At 32.9% G+C, this 20,791-nt stretch overlaps 1 protein-coding gene across 7 annotated transcripts in view; it reads left to right on the forward strand.

Moving 5' to 3' along the window:
- how (protein held out wings) overlaps positions 1–20,791 on the forward strand; it is a 291,175-nt gene that overhangs the window by 176,030 nt on the left and 94,354 nt on the right. For all 7 annotated transcript variants that reach the window (XM_085945046.1, XM_085945051.1, XM_085945048.1 and 4 more), the window contains exon 2: positions 15,117–15,250. In XM_085945046.1, coding sequence (XP_085801172.1) covers positions 15,117–15,250 — 134 coding nt within the window. The remainder of the gene's footprint in view (positions 1–15,116; positions 15,251–20,791) is intronic.

A 20,791-nucleotide genomic window follows, 5' to 3' on the forward strand; every position in this document is an offset into this window, starting at 1 on the left:
CTACTGATGAATTGGTAGGTACACAAAAACCGATGAAATTTCAAAAGCTCGCTGATGGTATAACATTAAGCAATTAATTTGAATTATGTATTTTCTTAAATATAAACGCAAGATACGCTCAAAATATATTGGAAATATACGTTGTTGTGAATCTCCCGTAAACTAGACATTTTAAAATAGTTCTATATTTAAAACACAGACTTAGATACAATATCAGATTTCAACTTACATAATTGGCTGAATAAATTGTCTTAGTCTATGAATAAACTAACTGACAAATAAAAGTCACGAGATAAATTATTTAATATTTTTAACAACAATCAATATTTATATGTGATTGAATCCCTAGAAATTATTTTTTTAAATTGTCTTATAAATTATTTTGAATTAATGTGCACTTACGTAAAATGTAAGCGCTCCTTAAATAGCTTACCAATTTATATGGGCCGCCGCAGACGTCTTGAAATTATGAGAAACAGACTTCATATAAAAAAGTTTTCGATTCACGCGAACGTAATCCATACAATATGTGAAGTGAAACGAGATGTCGCTTATTTTTTTAAACCTTCGAGACATGCCATAAATGGTACTTATTGAAATAGTGGAAAAGATCGTAAAATTATTATGACAATTATACGATAGATGTCGTTGGGCATATTGAATATATTATAATGTGATTATATTATTTAATATGTCAATATAAAATTAAAAAATACTTTTCTTAAGGAGGTAGGCTTTAAATAATCGCCTAGTATGGAGTCTTCGCTACTGGTGAATAGCGAGTATACTTATAAGAATTAAAATGGTAGGATTAGAGGTTAAATTATGTAGAATGTCATCTTCAGTATCCCAAAAGTTCATCAGCAAGCGTTATTATTTAACGAAGTTACACTTCGAAGTTTATCTTTGGTTAGGTATAATTAAAATATACGATGAAAACGATTTGATTAGTGATACAATTACGATTACAGAATGAGTGAAAACAAGATAAAGATTCATTTTATATTAGGGTTATAGAATCACAAACCCATCGTATATCTATCAGTGGCGAAGGCTCCATACTAAGCGATTATTTAAAGCTTACCTTCTATTTTCAAGTATTTAATTTATATAAATAAATATCTATATTGTAGGACATTGTAGTTTATAATAAAAATATTGATTGCCATCTATCGTCGTTATTTATAAGTAGAGCTTTTAATTTAGTCATGTTTCAAATCAAAAATAAATGACGGAACGTCCAACGTGAGTGCTATTTTTAGAATTATTTCAACGATAATCCAAGCCGAATTTTCTACCGAAATTCAGTTGCCAACTTCATGCATGTCTGGGTTTTTGTTCGAGACTCAGAAGCGTTAACAGACAAGCTTATTCGAAATGTTGATTTGTTTATTGTCTTTGCTTATCTTTAAAAGCAAATAATAAATAATAAGGATGCTTAAAAAAAATAATAACTATTGTGTTCGATCACATATAATTTATAAATTGTTATTAAAAATAAATATTGTATTAATTCGCGATTATTATTTAGGTTACTTCAGTCATAGACAGACATAACATGCTATTCACAGTTTATGTCATTTTGACATGTCAAAGCGGTGGTAAAGGTTTATTTTATAATACAAAATTCATTGTGTTACTGTGAATGTGGATAAATTGTCTCATATTGTACCGAAATCATTCGCCAGTGCTTTAAATATATAAGTATTTATTAAATTGTGTAGTGTCCCGGTAGAAAATGTGCGAACGATTGCATTTAAAAATTATCAAAGCTTGACCTTCCAAGGGTTCATTTAGATTTGAATACAGCAAAAAAACTTATATTAGACATTTTCACAACAATTTATAAATGATAAATATTTGTTTTTAACTGGCAGTTATACATTAAACAAACTTTTTTGTTGGCGATGCGTATTGTTTGGTAAAGAAAGTATGCGTGGAATTCTACTGCCATAAGTGATTTAAATAATTTGACAAATTCGGCGGTGAAACCTATGACCAGTGTGTCGTTGTCATTAGTGTGCACCTATTCATCAGTAGTAATATCGTAAGTATTATCTTCTTATTTCCCGTAAGTTACCTGACAAGTGTGCTCTTTTTCTCTGATCTCCACAGCTTACCTCTTTCCAAAAGTCACCCTTCGCCACTGATATCTATACATCCTTGCTAATTTAACCAGTACCTAGGTATCTACTTATTATTATGCAAGTAGGTCTGTGGGATTTATATTTATTTCTGAATTTAACAACACTTAAGGATTTCTTTTTCAATGTACCCAAGTCACCATTTTGTGAGTAAGCTATATAATATATACTTACCAGTGGCGAAGAGTGAAGATAGGCTGAAGATCCGACATAAATAGTAGGTACAAATTAATATTTGTCAGTCAGACGTATTTGTTTTCATTGAACTAAGACTACAATGTAAAAATAGTGTTTGTTAGTTTTACAAATTAATTAAACCCTGCCTAATCCAACCCATAGTAGATAATAGTAAAAATATTCGTTTATCTATAAAATATCTAAAACTATGTCATTAAACCATACATGATTTTAGATATTCTATACATAGAAGAATATTTTTTATCGATTATGGTTTGGTTGAGCAAGTCTTTATGGATTTTAGAAAACTAATCGACACCATCTGTAATATTTGTATTCTTAATTCAATGAAAATAAATAAGTATGACTGAAAAAGAGTGCACTATTTTTGACGGATCGCCCGTAGCATATTTAAACTATTATGTTTGGATTAAGCAGGGTTGAATTAAATTTTAATAACTAACATGCACCGTCTACAAATTGTATTTTTAGTCAATGAAAATAATAAAGTATGACTGATAAAGTTTACCATGCAATATTTATGTCGCATCTTAACAGCCTACCTCCACCCCTCGCCACCGATACACACTATAATATATAAGTACATATAGAGTTAATGTGAGAAAATATCAAACTCGCGTAGGTATATATTATTGATATTAAAAACATTATCTAACGTCTGCACGCATTGGCTGTACAATTGACAAACTAAAACAATAGGTCGTATGTCGTATGTCTTAAAAAATTTGCATAATTCAATAAAGCTTCCTCATTCTGTTTCACATTTCCGACTTTACCGTGTACTGTATCAATCCAAATCAACTCGACATCCGACATCAGTCTTCCAGCCCGTACGAGATCTGACAGCGCCATCTGTCGCTTGAGAAGGCACGGCCTCGTGTCGTTCCTATAAGCAACTCTTCGAGCGGAATCAAAATGAGATTGTCAGACTCATGTCGTTGCTACAACTAACTCGCAAAGCACAATCAAATGAGATTGTCAACCCGTGGGAGTAAGTTACCTGTCCGCTATCTCTTCTCCTTATACGGGAGCGCCGAATGACAGCTTCCCAAACTTACGACGTAATTCTATCATGAGAAAACTGTGTTATCACCGAATGACTAGATTACATCTTTTATCGTTCGTGCTGTCAATTTTGTGACCGACCAGATACTTCACATTTACATTTAGATTATTTTTAATACTTAATTCTTGAAAAGATACCGTCTTTGATACATGGTCATCATCAGCGTTACTCTCTCATTTTAATGCAGTTCTTAGAAAAATATTGTGCTCTTTTTAAATATTTTTTTTTAAATTTGGATTAGGCCTAACAACCAAAATCTCAATTAAGGGCACAAAGTGCTGTGTGAATGTCAACTATGTAGAATTTTGACTATATTTGCAAGCTTATCCTAATTATGTTGTGGATTTTATATGAATGCCTGTATATTTCGTTATTATCTCCATATATTTTATAATCTTAAGCCGGGTTCTCATTAGCGAATCGAGCCTAACTGTAACCGTTCCAGCGCATCTATTCTATACACAAGACTGTTTTCGGCAGCTATCGAGGGAAGTGTTTCATATGTGTGTCAAGAGAGGTGCTGTAATTGTAACAATTGCAACTAACTTATTGTAATTGTTACAATAAGTGCCAATACTTCGATACAGGAATATTAAAAACCACCCTCGATAGCTGCCGATAGCGACCTGTAGCAGTCTTGTGTATAGAATAGATGCGCAGATACTGTAACCAATTCTAGATGCGAAACAATAATTATTTCTATACTAGTTACTGTACTTGCAACGGTCACAGTTAGGTACGGTTTGCTAAATGAGTACCCGGCTTTAAGGGGGAGAGGCACGCCAGCAGAGAACCTAGCGGAAAAATTCGAAGCTTGCAATTTGAGATATTTTTTGATAATTTACAATTTCAACTTTATTAATTAATTAATATGTATCTGAAAACATTAGGAAGATTTTTAATTTTTTTTAAATTTAAAGATAAACTTACAATTGTAAAAAAATGTAATAAAATTTGAATTCGTTGCAGGGTCACATCTTATTATTATATCATATTTTATGGTCATATTTATTATTAAAATTTAGTTTAAGTTTCCTCAATTTTTTGTCGTTTAGATTTTTGACTAATTCATAGTTTTAATATTTTTTATATTTTAAACTTTTTAATTTGTTCAGATACATATTAATTAATTAATACAGTTGAAATTGTAAATTATCAAAAAAAAATCTCAACTTGCAAGCTTCGAATTTTTCCGCTAGGTTCTCTGCTGGCGTGCCTCACCCCCTTAAAATCTACATTTAATGACATTATCAGATATGTATATTAATCCTATAAAAGGGTATTATTGTAATCGTCGTCGTGTTAAAATTGTATATCAAAGAATCGTTGAGATACATATTTAATTTAAGTTGAGTTTTATATGTCACTAGGTCATGAAATGTTAAATTCTAAGACGTGAATAGATACGAAATTATATCGATATGAAAATTCATCATTCCAAGTTTGTTGGATGTTTACTTACTCCGATCAAATTATGGCCACGGTCTATTTTAACCGACTCCGTAGTTGGATGCTTACTGGTTATTTTATGAACATAGCATACTTAAATATTTTTTCACTTACCTTGCACAATATATAAGGGACTATGTGAATATCGTTGCACATTTATAGAAACTTTGAGGGCTCAATGGCACAATAGAGTTATGGTAATTTGGGGACCACTGAACCACGAATAAATATTCAGTTTTCGGTTCGCCGACACCAAATTCGTCTACGCCAGTCTCTGCTTTGTGGCCCACAACAAAATACAAATAGCCTCCCACACTTGAATTCTTTCACAAAAGTAATGCGTGCATTTCGAAAGTCCACATATTATGTATCTCTACATGCACATAATATAATTCCTTCTCTGTGTTTTCGAATACGCCTTCGTGATTTTATGAACTGTATTTCAATAACTTTTGTAGATAAAGAACGCTACTGTATCTAAATTATTGCTCTGTTACTTATGTTATGTAAAATCTAGACATTTTTTTTTTATATAGTAGGTGCATGGAAAGAGAGTTGCCATATGCACCGCGAGCCATATGTGACATTCATAATATGTTTAAGACCCACGCAGTTCGAAAAATAAATCTATAATGTCTAATGTAGTATTTGATAAAACGTTTTGGGAAATGTTAATCATTTTTAAATTATCAATTTATTTATTGAGATACCTACTATTTTCTTGATGGAATTCTATTTTAGACGAATTGGTATATATTAAGTATTTATTATCTTATATATATTTGTGTGTAACACACGAGAGACAGCTTATGCAAATCTTTAAGAGAGTGCGAGACAGGGATAAGACGTATCAAACTTATACGTAAATGGAAATTCTAAATTTGAGAAATATACTGAAATGCACATGAAGGAATTGTTTGTTGTAATCGGGTCGGGAAAGAAAACAAATGCTAGGATAATATACTCTTATAAAGTTTGACAGATGCTAGTAGTACCTACAGTAATATCGAGTATTATATTGTGACAGATGGACGGAAAAGTATAAATACGTATCCTTATTATGGTGTCAGATAGGAAACATGATTTTGGAAATGATCTCTGAAAATGTCATATTATAATATGCTTACTCGATGGATCGATGAAATGATAAAGTTCTGCGGAAGTACGTGGCAACGCAACGCACAGGACCGAGAGTGGAGTTTGGAGAGACCTTCATCCAGCAGTGGATAGATTCAGGCTGATGATGATAGGTATTGGATTCATATTGAATATATTTCAGGAGTGGATAAATCGAAGTGAAAGTGTTTAAAAATCAAGTGGCGTTTAGATAAGAAATTAGTGTGTTATTCTCAAGAGATTTCATGGTAATTATTAGGGATAGGATGCTGTAACCTATGGCAACATACACAAACAATCAACATAGAAACACGATGGATGAGGAAGCCGAAGAACTGTCAGCTAAGCGTTCCCGTTTAACAAATGAACTAATTCAGCTATGGCGTGGTCGGCAAAGTCAGGACAATCGACCATTCTGATGCAGCAGCTCACAGACAAATGATCGCTCTCTGAACACCAGAACAGAAGACAGTAAGATAGAATATACATATAAATATATCGGTTAGTAAATAGTTTTGTTGTTTTTATTTAATAAAACGCAATTTTTTTATAGTACTTATTCCACTTGAATACTTTGGACGCGGAAGACGCGCACGGCGCGTAATGGCCAGGCGGCCGATCGATGTAATTAACGTGCATTTTAAAGGGGGCAATTAAAATCTCATTATCTCTTCAGCAGCGAAAGCGTTAATTAATATATTAGGACCGGTTTCGTCCGCCTCAGTGGGACATTTGTTGAAAATGTCCCACTGAGGCGGACGAAACCGGTCCTAATATATTAATTAAAGTGGAATAAGTACTATTAAAAAAAATGCGTTTTATTAAATAAAAACAACAATACAATGCAGTTCCACCATGAATTGACAGTTAACAAAATAAAAGAAATTAGTAAATAGTCGCCATCGGTTAAGAAAAATGCCTACATCAATATGTAATTATGTTCTGTAAAAAGGCGAATTCTCTATTGATTTGTTGTACATACCTACTCTATCGATAATCTTTGATCATTTGATTAATTTGAAGTAAAACACCGCTTTTTCTTTGTAAATGTCATCGAATCTACCCAGTAACAGTTCTTTTGTTACTTTTTAAAGCAATTTGTACCTCCCAGTCAGTATGTTAATTAAAAACACTCCTCTTGTATGTCTGCCCATTGAAATGAGTTATCATGAATATTCAATTGTATTTAAAACGAAATGTTAACTATTCTAAAATTAAAAGGTTTTAACGACCTCCAAGGTGGGACGGACATGTAACATTCTTCAAAGCAAAACACGTTATTTCATGTTATTTTGTTATGAGTTCAGTTTGTCACACAGCATTAATACGCAAAACACTAAAATCAAAACAAGGCTGTTGACAAATGGGTCGAATTTGTAATTTTGAATGTTTTAACATTCAATATGACATTAATCATGCAGACAAAATGAGCTTCGAATTATCAAAAGTATTCAATTTCATTCCGCCAGATTTTGCGTTCGGATTTTTCTATTCACTATATATAGGTAGGTACTGTAACCATTTTTATACTTATATATCTATCGATTATTCACTTTACTGGGCCACATTGAGTGAAGTGAACTTCAAGTTCTTCCTATCGAAAAAAGCTTTTCCGCCCAACATTAAAAATTCCATTTAGAATTTCTTCAACAGTTTTTTTCATGAAAACGTACGATTTTCGTAATGTAGGACAAAACTGTATTGTATTGAAACTGTATTGGAGTCGGATTACGGATGGAACGTGCCTAATGTAGAGCCGTTTTCACTGTTTTACCACATATCTATCCCGCATCACCAAGCCGCCATTAATACTTCTTAATTTGTCAAATCCTCCATTCATCTTTATACCTTTCGCTAATGGTCTTATGGTCGGGTCATATGGTTGAGGGGACGAGACCGCCGTGTTTGGGGAAGACCAGTAGGTGTAGATGGAGAGTCGTCATGAGGAGAGATGAGAAGTCGAGATTTGGTGAATGTTGCTCCGATGGATGCAGGAGCTAGTTTTATTTGCAGCGTAAACAGTTGGTACAATAGTATGTTACATGAGCGTTGTCTTACAATACTTTTGATACCTATTGCCCCGAGGTCCGAACTCATGGAACAGAAGCGACTTACACGAAGCTTACTGATCGAACGGAAATTATGATTGATACTAATAGGTATTTAGACTGAGCCACTAATCAACTATGACCTGCTAATTATATGCATGAATATTCGGTAAATTGTGAGTCATTGTTGATGAAGTTTGCTATTGAGAAATCTGCTGGCCTTTGCATTATTGCAGTTCGATGTCACGCATGTAAAATATGCTGACTGTAGTTGCGTCGATTGTGCGATAGTTTAAATGATTTGCTGATTCTTACACTGACTGTCGAAATAATGCTGAGAAGGCACGAAGTCATTGACCACTACATACCTTTTTTGGTGTCGTCAGGTGAGTCCTTAGAATAAAGTACCTAATAAACCGCAATACCTGTATGTTTTTCTGTCCAATCCAAATACTTGAACAAACGTACTCACGATGTTATTACTTATAAATTTCACCTCATTAGGTATGTATTGTGGCATTTTGGCATTTATTAGGTAGAACTAAATTATAATTTTGAATAATCTACGCAGACAGCCGTCACAGGCTATAAACCCATCTTCAACGGCTATACAACCGACTTTCAGTTAGGAATATATATATATATATACCTACGATAAAGACAATAGCGCACAACAACGGATACCATGAAAAAATGGTTCCATCAATGAATGTTAGGAAAAGCACAATACAAAAACCATATTAACCCAATTTATCTAAACTCAAATTAGCCATAGATGATGTATCTATAGTCTATGACATAGATACATTTTATAAATCAATGACTTTCATAAGTAAAACTTTTGAAAGGTAGTTAAACTGTCAGGTTGGCTTAACTTTAAACCTTCACCGTTAGTGAAACTGCCGATCGACTGAAAATACGTAAGTACCTATACTGTTATCTTAAATATAAAATTTATATGTTATTAGCTACTTAATAATTATTGGTATATTTTCATTTAAACAGTTTTTATTCTAAACGATTACAACCAATCCGATATGCGTTTATCTTTAAGTATATATATACCTATTAATGTTTATAGGTACCTATGTCTGTTAGTTTTCTCAGATTCACTCGAAACAATCGGGACGTGGTTCAATTGAGATCAATTGCCGTTTCTTTGCTTCTCGTTTGAGACCAGGGCAAGCAATAAAAGATTCCTCCATAAATTTCATTTATTCATTACGTGCAATACAGTTAACATCCACTCGCGAAAGACATTAGGAAATTCTTATAGGTAATACTGTAGACTTGCTCGTTCACCATATTTAATTAACTCTGCATTATTTTCTCCTGACTGCTTTGTTTAGCGGTTAAGCCCTATGATTTTGTAAACTCAATAACATTGTGGAGAACACAGTTTATTTGTAATTGTGGATTATTAAAAGTGAATACGCTTTTATTGAACTTTGGCGTCAATCTTCTTTTACCATAAAAGAGATTATTGGTATACAAATTACTTAACGTCAACAAGATTTCAACAAATAGCGCTAAGCTAAAACGAGTCTGCTTTTAACCAGAATCTTATTCTCCAGGGTACGGTACCTCTTACTAAATAAAGTTTATAACTACTTCTTGGCATTTTAAATCATGTGGGCAAAGTATGTACCGATATGTATGCTACTGTATGAAAACATCTTCTTGGCTTCGCTTCCAGGCGCTGTTGTTTACTAAATGGGAGGAGCTTATAATGGAATTGCGATTAAAAATGGGCGGAGCATGTTAGTTCACAGTTTTAGTAGCCAAGAAAATGTTTTCGTACAGTAGCTTCCTAGTTTTAATGTATTTAATTGGGCTTTTTTATCCTCCGCAACAGTTCGACTTTTTAAAGTTATCCTTTCATCTGATACGGAGGATGCGTTTGTATGAGATAGTACCTATTCACATTTAAAAGGTTTTATGATTTTTTAACGTTGTAAGGTGTAGTTGACTGTTAATTGTAAAGCGAGGATTACTTACTGTCCGACAAGACGATCTAGGCGAGTATGGAAAGTCGCTGTAGTCGAAGTGCGATTAACTAAATATGAGGGTCTTGTTAGTTCACAGTTTTAACACGTCGACAACCGGAAGTCGTTGCAGTCGAAGTGCGGTTAGACTTAGGAGGGGCTTATTAAGTTCACAGTTTTAACACGTTGACAACAAGATCTTGTTCGACAGTACGGTAGTGTAGGCAGAAAATAGAATAACAATCAGAAAAATGCGCAGAATTTAGAAAATTACTAAAAATATATTTTACATACAAGAAGTCAGTGCCTTGGGTGGTGAGTCGGCTATGAGGGTCGATGTTGTATAAAAGAGTTGGCAAAATTTGTTGTAGAATAAAGCTTGTCCTCGTTAATTTCGGTGGAAAGTGTGAAGGTAAAAAGCTAAGAACCGATTTAAATATAACGATTTAAGAGAGCCCTTCAATTTGCCAGCGGATCGACTACCGACTATTTATTGACGAATCCAAACAAGTCTCAAAATTATTATATATAGTTATGAACCATTTAATAAACGCTATTCGATAATAAATATTTAACTAACAAAATTCTCCTTTTCCAAAAACTGATCGTGTAGCCGGTGTAGCGGTCCATATACATAAAAGATGAATGATGATAATTATTTCCCTTTACTAGTACTAAAATAAAATTAGTCCACGACGGAGAGAGTTATATTATTATAAGACCCTTTGACCCGAAGAATACATTTCGCGTGAGATCTTTTGCTCTACTCATTTCTGCAAATCAAAACAGTCATAAATGTTCTAGAGCTAGCACTGATTGACTCTTTTGATTCTCGGCATCCCCTTATCTATGAGCCGTTTTTGATCGCGATCAGAATCTGAATCGATTGGCATGAATTGAGTCACGGAGCGCAAATGTTTTACTGTTTTGTTTATGTGATACCGCTAAACAAGTAAGCCTCGTGGTCAATCAGATAATCACGGAAGTATTGCATTATTGGCATAATTTTCCCTGTCAATCGTAATAGGAATCTAATATAAAATAATGTATGTATTTTCCAACAAATTATTTTGAATTTAAGACGAATTTAATAATACATAGTATAAAATATCTCACCAAATTAGTAATGAGTTAATAATATAACAAAAACAAGTGAAGGTACTTGAACTTGGGTTCAGAGGTTATTTTTGTAATCTTAATTGACGGATTATAATCCAGTTTTATTCAATTAAAAATCCATTTCTTTATACAATGGAAACTTATAGGATAAATTAAGATTATTGCCTTTATAAAACCTCTATCATTCTTAATTTAATAATAATTGATGTGATGGGCTATACCACTATAGTGTAGAATTAAAAGTAAAACTATGTATCCATAATTCCACTGCGAAAGTTCCAAGTGAAAAATGTTTTCTCTGTTTTTATGTTTACATATTCACTTTTTAATGTAGAATTGAAGACACAAGTGGATGAAGGAGTTTTGAGTAAATTGAGGTCAAAGTTTTTTTGATGTATTTTTTTTCAGTTGAGGATAATTTAACTAGTGATGTATTCAAGTGGTAACTAAGGATCACACAATTTTACTAACGTCAGAAATAGTTTGTTAAAATCTTCAAATGTGTAATTTATTTATAAAAACGTGTACATGACACCTGCATCCACTAGAGAAAATAACAAAATAAAACTAAAAAAAAATAAAGTAACATAGTCCCTTCATCCCTTGTCGTAATGCCAGACCAATGATTATTTTAAGATGTTTGATACATCCATATGAAAGATGGGTACATAACACCTTCATCCACGCAATAAAAAGACTTTGTTATAAAATGTAACATAACACCTTCATCCAATTGTGTCTTCAATTATTAATGAATAAATCGTTAAATAACAATAATATAATTACAAAAAAAAACATGTACCTAACACCCTTTTTCATTACCTTCTACCTAAATAATCATCCAATGAACTTTTTGAGTTCGTCGATCCATTGGTTTATAGGGCATCTCCGTGGCTTTTTAGTGCCTCTCGGGTACCACTGTAGGACGGTATTTGTCCAATTGCCATTTTATCTCGTTAGAATCTTATCTGCCTCCTTCTATTCGTTTCTTTTTTGAGTCTTTCCCCGTTATACTCAACATTCACCATTCCATGCCACGTTACACGCTGATCGTAATTTTCGGATTTGATTTACATCAAGGGTCCATGTTTCATATGCATATGTGAGCACTGGTAGCACACATGTGTTGAATACTTGAGTCTAAGACACAAAGGGAGGAGGTCACTTTTAAACATACTAGCATTTTATAATAGTTCTGTAACATTTTTTATAATATTATAATATCTGATGCTTTGTTACAATGACTGTATTTTTATTATTAAAAACCATTTTTTTTTAAATTAAAATTTAATGAAAAAAGTAAAATACGAGCATTATCAATACCTGCGAGTATTATATACACAAAGCGGCTGTCGACGGTAGTTTATCATGTTTATGTATTGAGGTACTATAATTTTTACAATAAGTTAGCCGTCTAAACTGGTCAACATTGTCTATCTCGCTCGAAAAGTAAACAAGTCAAGAGGGGCTGTTAGAACAGCACTTTTTGACAGTTAAGACGGTTAACTTATTGTAACATTTAACTGCCTCAATACATAAATATGAGATAAACTATCGTCGATAGCCGCCTTGTGTATAGAATACCACTGGTATACTTATCGTATCGACGTATCGTTCGAAAAGTGTAGATATCAAATGAAACTTCTTTGCAAGGGATTTTTCCGAAAAAAATCGCAAAATATCGATAGCGGCATTGAAAGAAAGTATTGACACCAAAGTATCGAAATATGCGGTCAAAAAGTAACAACAAATTTTTTGGGCGATCCTACTAGAATCCAAATCGAATGTCGTAGCAGTCTGTTAATTTTAACCCAATGGAAAGCAATCAGTAATCACAATTTTAATGAAAATAATAACTTTTGAACATTTGTGCTGACTACTGACCATCTAATTTTGTCGCCTTTTGTCAATTCATTAGCTCTAATAAAATCGATGCGGCAACCCCGAAATGTCACTTTTCATCCCATGCGGGTTTCACGGGGTTGTTATAAACGCCGTTAAAAAACATTTTACGAATGAAATCGGTATTTTTTATCATTATACCCCTATGGGGGGGTCACGCGTCCTCGACATTAAAATCAATTACTGACAATATTATACTACTGAGCTTCGGTAATTTAAACTATTGGGAGAATATTTTTTTATTTTTTTATTTTATGTTGTACCCTTTCCTTTTCAGTTGTAATATTATATCGATAGTAAATATGTGACACATCGTAATTGATGTTGGTACCTACATAGTAAACATAAAAATGATCTGTGCTAATAACTAGATACCTACATAGTTTATTGGTGTTGATTCCCAAATGAAATATTAATTATATATTATTAAGGCTATACCTCAGTTGAGGCATGGTCTAAAACAGGGGGGGGGGGAAACTGCGGCCCGCCGGGTATTTTTTTGCGGCCCGCTATCATTAATTTATTGTACTTCTGATTACGAATAACTTTTTTATAATTTTTTAAAAAATATTGACAATAGATTAAAATTTAAAGAATTTGTTATTTTGCTTTTAAATGTTTTATCTCAGTACGTCTTCCTTGCGTCTCGTCTCACACTATGCAACCACTATTTTCTACGTTGAACATCGATTTCAATAGATATTGATAGTGTTCCGACAGAGCTACAACTTGAGATTATTGATCTGCAGTGTGACACTGATTTAAGAGAATTGCATCGTCGTGAAGAAATCTCCAAATTTTACAATGCCCTTAATTCAGACAAATTTGACCAACTTAAAGATTATGCAAGAAAAATGTTCGTTATTTTTGGATCAACCTATATAATGTGAACAAACATTTTCGATCATGAACCACAATAAAAATTCTTTACGATCAAATATCTCCGATGCCCATTTACAAGCAGTTTTGAGAATATCAACTACAAAATTAACACCCGAATTTAAAAAAATGTTCAAAAATGTACAACAGTTTCATTCTTCTCATTATTTTTTTGTAATGTTCATTTTTCGTGATAATAAATAGTGTATATCTAAAAATGGTATTTTACTTGCGGTCGCCGCTCATTTTGAATTCTTGAATTTGGCACTCCATCCAAAAAGTTTGCCCCCCCCCTGACTCTAAAAAGATCGTGGCTAGGCGATATGCGGATTGCGGGTCGCGGGTGCAAATGACGCATGCCGAACGAAATATAATTTGTCATATAAATCCAACATGCGTCCATTTAATGTTCTGTTTATTATTCTATTAGTAACAATAATAATATATTTCATTGACATGTTTCCTTTTTCAAGTAAATGGGTAACGTTTTTAGTCATCTTTACACGATTTAAGAATTAATACCCCCGTCGCAATCACGAAACAAATTTACGTATTCACACCTCGATGTTCGCTCTCCGAATGCCAGCGAGTCCAAAATTTCGTCGCGCCTATAGTTGGAAAATTATTTGCCGTTTCACTGAAGTATCGTCTTAATATAATGGAATAATGGTTACTTCCGTTTTTGTCTGATTTAACAATGTCCTATTTTAGTAAATGAATCCAGCCCTGATCTGCATACAATATTATGTGGATTATGCGCCTATTTTATAGCTGTGGTCGTGGCTAGTTAAATATTTACTGAGTTTATGGTCTTTCTGGTAAGTTTTCATGTTTATTTTTTCCTAATAAATATATCAAATATATAATAAATAAATCATATACATACCTATCTACCTACCTACCTACCTACATACCTGCATATACAAGTACCTACATCTTACCATCGAATACTGCAGTTATTCCAATAATTAGTGACCAAATGGATCAGCAAAAATGATAAATTTGTATAGGTACCCTTATCTTATCGATATAACCATTCCCAATACCTTCTTGACGTAATATTGGATTGTCTTTAATTTTAATTAAAATTATTTATTTATAATAACCCAAGTTTTCAATATATATTTATATATGTATGTATAAATAGGTATGTGCAGTTAATTGTTTGTGGCTTACGAGTAACTAATGTAATTCTTTTGTTTCATTTCAGAAATTGCCAAAGTTCGAGCAAGTCTATTCCAAATCAATGGAGTCAGAAAGGATCCACTCGTCCTCCCAGAACCAGAAGGCATAGTCACAACACTCACAGAGAAAGTTTATGTACCAGTCAAAGAGCATCCAGACGTGAGTTTTTATGCACATTAGTTATTTTGTTGGCATTTAACTAATTAATTAATTTTTATATTAAAGTTATTGAGTGTGTATCGAATACCTATTAATAGACTTGAATATTATATATCCATCAAAAGCGGCGCAACGGAGGTTATATTGGTAATCAATCGTAGTTTAGTAGCGGGGCACACTGCAAGAAGCCTTACGATGCGCGCACGGCGGAGGGGGGCTAACGGCACTTGCTTTGCGCACTACTCTGTGCGCAAAAGGAGTGCTTTTTTCACCTCTCATGCGCGCATTGCACGGTCACTCGCAGTGTGCTTTGTCGCTTAGACTTTTGAGCCTGGATGTTTTTCTATTGCCAGGATCTCGCTTTGCAGATTTCTTTCGGAATGTCGAATTCACTGTTCAATAAATTTCGTCTCAGGGTCACCTACTTATTATGTCTTCTTCATGATACCATCTCAGGATTTTCAAGTCTTCGCTATTCGTGATATTGTATTCGAAACTACCACTTATCACTAACTTTTGAACCTTAACCCTAGGGTGCTTGACCGATAGTCCCATCCAATAAACGACGTCTCTGCAATACATTTTGTTAACTTTTCCGTCCGTCATCGTGCGTCAGGGCATAATTAATTAGTCTCGCTTGTCTCGGATCAGCTGGCTTTATAATGTGATTACGCCCTCGAAAAATAACATGATTCTGCACAGTTGAAAATACCTCTAGGAATTGTATGTTCACTTATTAAAATACATAAGAGTTCATAAGAAATAAGGGAAATTAAAACCTCACTAATATTACTATTTTAAGAACTATGCTAATATTTCTTATATCTAAATAATTACAAGATACAAAGAATTTTTTATATACCACGTTTTTAAATTTTCTGTTGAATCTTATAAACTTGACAATTCTATCTATGTATTAATAATTTAGTACAAATAAGGCAATTGTCAACAAATCATTTTTTTGCTATTTTGCAACAAACAAATATACAATACTGAAATGTCATTTTGATTTCCATAGTAACGCACGTATATATTAATAATTTAGTTGTTAAATAACAGTTCCGAAATAACTTTTTATACAAAACAGAATTAACTGAAAATGAATTCAATTCTACTTAAAGATGGCTAAAAGTATTAAAAGAATGCATTGGCATCGTGTTCTGATATATTCTAAAAGTTTCAAATGTCTAGCTAGTCTGGAAGTTAGCTAAAAATCGATTGCAAGATTTGTACTGGATAAACAACCACCGGACAAACAAGAATACAAGCTAAGAAAAACGTAAAAAAAATGAACAACAGTTGTCTAAAGAAAAAATTTTCTAAAAAAAAAATTAAACAATAAAGTAAAAATCTAAAAACGAAATATATAGCGTACCTATCATTAAAATTATATACATCACTAGAAAGTGCATTGATCAACCGCACAGTCCTCGTTATTGTTGGCTGATAAGCCTGACACGAGATATAAGTTTTCATCCAAAAGAGGTCATGGTTGCGATATGCATATAATTGACAGATACATATAAATTCATATTTTCGAGAATATTAGAAACTGTACCACACGAGAGTAGGCGAGGAAATGCTTTAAAAGCAAAAGTGTCCCACGGGTTTCAATATAATGAAAGGGAAGCATGTCTCGAAGAAAGCTAGTCGGAAAATACTCGTTTGAGAAATTAGAAAAAGGATGATAGTTATAGGTATACGTTGAAGTAAAGATGTCGCAGAAATTTCTTCTGGACACATTCTAAAACAAGCTTATAGCAAACCTCATAACGACTCCGGATAATGGACCCATATTCAAGAATCTCCGTACTAGCGACACGTAGAGTTTGTGTCGTAATTCTTGAATGGCTTAGCTTGTCTCAGGATAAATCCTAATTAGTTTGTAGCTTGTTTCCACGCAGAGCTGTCGAATATATTTATATTATTGTAGAACATACAATAATCAATTACTAAAATGAACTTAGATATAGTCTGATCTGATCCCACTAAGTTTATTTATTATATTCAACGAGTGACACATATTGTATTAAACTATGTTTTGTTTTTTTATAAAATAGTTTATTACCAATTAACTTAGTTTCATTATACTAGAAACGCGAGGGCATAGTAGGTACACCTGCTTACCGATTTATTTTGTATACAATTTGCATTTAGTGAAAATAATGTCACAGTCTAAAAATAAATCATTAAATAAAATCTTACAAGATATTCAGAAATCCCATTTCCGGTCGTACAGCGTCCAAAATGTAATGCTCGCGCGCATACTGATTGATGATGATTCAGATGCACCGCTTTATTCGAGTGCAGCATGAGTTAAGCATGCCGTATGCAACTGTGCGGTGGCTTATGCAATTACGCATTGGTAATTTCATTCAGTTACGTATGCAGGGAAAACACTGCACTGCGGAAATTTAGATACACAACGACAAAAGTGAAATGGGTCCGCGCGGATCTGTCCACTTTATATTTGTTATCCCTGAAGTTTTGTGTCGTCATTTCTAGGCTACGAAAACTAAATTTTGTTTTGGCTGTCTGTTCTACCCTCTATCGGGTAAAAACTATGGCTGAGTAAATGAATGCTATCCAATCAGTAATGTAGTTAGTATTCATCGGGACAAGCCTTTTAAAACAAGCGTCTATGTATGTTTCGCGATTTATCAACACTAGTGACCGGTAGTTCGCATCAAATAATGTTGTGGTAGGTTTATACTTACGCGTGATGCATAAAATAAAATAACTTGCAAGTATTCCGGTCACATCTGCACTTTGTACGAAACTGATGCTCTCCGGTCTTCATTTAACTTTTATTTTATTTACTGTCGCGATGTTGTATGCCTTTTGATTTACAACTACCTAATTAACTTTATTTACTTTACCCACCACTAACTTATGTAGATATAAGTATACAAAATTATCGAATTTAATATATTACAAGTAGATATTTATAAATCCGATAGTCACAAATATTATTTGCATTGACTAGATTTTATGACCATGTGGTAGATATGTACGAGTACATCAATACTCACCAATTTAAAAGTATTTCTGTATATTAATCTTTTATTTTAGTCGGTAGTTTAATTAGTGAAGTGCTGGCATGCGTTAGATGTGGATTTGAATCCCATTCGGTATAATATTAATTTACAAAGGTACATACACGTGTGTTTCGGAAACTGTTCTAAGTGTTATATTCAGAATTTTCTTAGTTTTTCTTTTATGCTTATTAAAATTATGTGTACCTAATCGCAACGCCGCAACGGCGGCCATGATACTTCAACGATAGGTTCATAGATTTGTTGACAAAAATAATATTGTGTAGTTGGTACCTACCTACCTACCGTTCAATAAAATTATATTTGGTACCTATTACGTTATAGGTACTATCATTGAAACCTAATTTATTCGTAGCAGTAAATGGATATTTAATAATTATGACCGTGACCTTTATATACGTATGTATTTAATTAAAAATTATAATTTAATGTCTAGCAAAATCTTTAAATTTTAATTGAGTGGACTCTTAAAAGGTTACGTTGGTAGGTCGAAAATATCTTTCTACAAAGATTTACAATTTGTCAATATTAAAACTCGAATTTTCGACTTATATTTCTTTATTTACTATTATTTCTTCTTTCGTTAACATGATAACAATAATTGATGAACGCTTTATAGGTCGATGTATCTTTACCTACATACATAAACAGCATTCTAAAGTAGCAAAAAAACATTCACGTTACTGATTATCATAATTTTATTATGCTTGTATTTTGCTATATTTCGCTTTTAACTATGCGTGTTCATAAACATAATATCATAACTTCATAACATAATGCATGTTATTTCATTCATTTCAAGTCATGTACTATTTTTTCCACGTTATTACCTACATACTATAACATATGACGTGTGTATGTACCTACAGCATAGAGTGCTCCTTTGAAACGGAAGGTGAAGTGCATTATAGTAGTCACACATGAGTAAATAAATATGTACCGCAGAAATCCGTGATGTTTGTTTTAAATCTACCACATTATTTACCCAGCAGTTTCTATGGTCATCGGCCGTAATATAGTAATGTACATACTTATCACGCGAGCGATAAAATAGCCAATTTACTTTCAATGAAATGTTAACTAAGTAGAAGTACAAGTACATAGGTACCTACATATAAGATTATTATTTTCTGGTCGGTCAACTCACTCTAAACCGTATGATTGCAAATAATCTAGTATCTTAAATTGTATCGTAAATACTAAACATTTGTTTTTTATTAAGGCTTCTCAAAATCGGAGATGATGAAATGATTAAAAAAATGATGAGAAAAATTTGCGTTTATACCGGCTAAGGTCAGAAGCCGTATGTACCTATGTAAATAATATTATTGTCAAACATTATCATTCTTATCATTATAATTTAATCTCTTAATTTATTGATTATACTTATACTCTTATACAAATATAGGTACAATATTGATGTTCAAATTTTTATGTTTGCGATTGTATGTAGGTAACTTCGCTTCCGGATATAAGAATATATCTACCTACATGTCGTGTGAAGTACTATTTTTCTTATAAAAGGTACACGTTCTTAATTATTTACGTGTTTGTATGACTAAATAGTAAGTAGGTACCTAAAATGTGTGATTATATTTCAATATTATGCATTTTACCATTATAATATTATTGCGTTGTAACCTGGAGTTTTTTTATCGCATCTGGGCGAACCACTGAACAGATTAATAAGATAGAAATGCGAAAGTCAGTCGCTATAGACAGCGTATGGTGTATGGTTTAATTATGGTCAAACCATTGAACGTAAGAAATACAAATCCCCCTGAACGCCCCACCGCATTACCAATACTGAATCCGTGTTGCGTTAACATGATATACTTTAAATAATATACATACGTAAATATTGCAAATACAGTATTCTCTCAGTAATCCGCCACCCCAAAAACTAGACAAGTGTCCAATTAGTGAAAGCGGCGCATTATAGTGCATACATACAAAATATGGTACAAATTAAAACAGGTATTTCGTAAAAATAGTTTTTTTGAGAAATTTGTACGAGCAAATAACGGTTTTATTTAAAATCAAAATCAAGTAATTAATAAATTATACATATTTATAAACTAAATTTAAACATCAACATTACTTTCTTCGCGATGGACGTACGTTTTATGAAGGAGAAGTTTCCAAAATAAACCCGTCTCATCTGCGTTGTATACTTGTACGCGGCGGACTACAGAATTTGACAATCGAATACCGGCAAATTATAGAGCTTGATTTTGTGCTTTCAACTAGTAAAAATAACGGCGGATTATAGTAGTTGTCGGATAATCGAGCGGCGGATTACTGAGAGTATACTGTAACATATTGTTTAACACGTGTGTATGTGTATTCCACATTTCTCTACACTCGAGAATCATACTTTACAGCTACATCTAAAAGGTAACACGTCATTATTGTTGTATTCCTTACTGTTCTCAATACATATAATATGACGTACCTAGGTACATTCTACGTTTGTTCGGCTGTA

The sequence above is a fragment of the Rhyacophila brunnea genome, unplaced genomic scaffold, assembly GCF_057557595.1.
Source record: "Rhyacophila brunnea isolate RB1 unplaced genomic scaffold, BYU_Rbru_1.0 scaffold_18, whole genome shotgun sequence".
Lineage (NCBI taxonomy): Eukaryota > Metazoa > Arthropoda > Insecta > Trichoptera > Rhyacophilidae > Rhyacophila > Rhyacophila brunnea.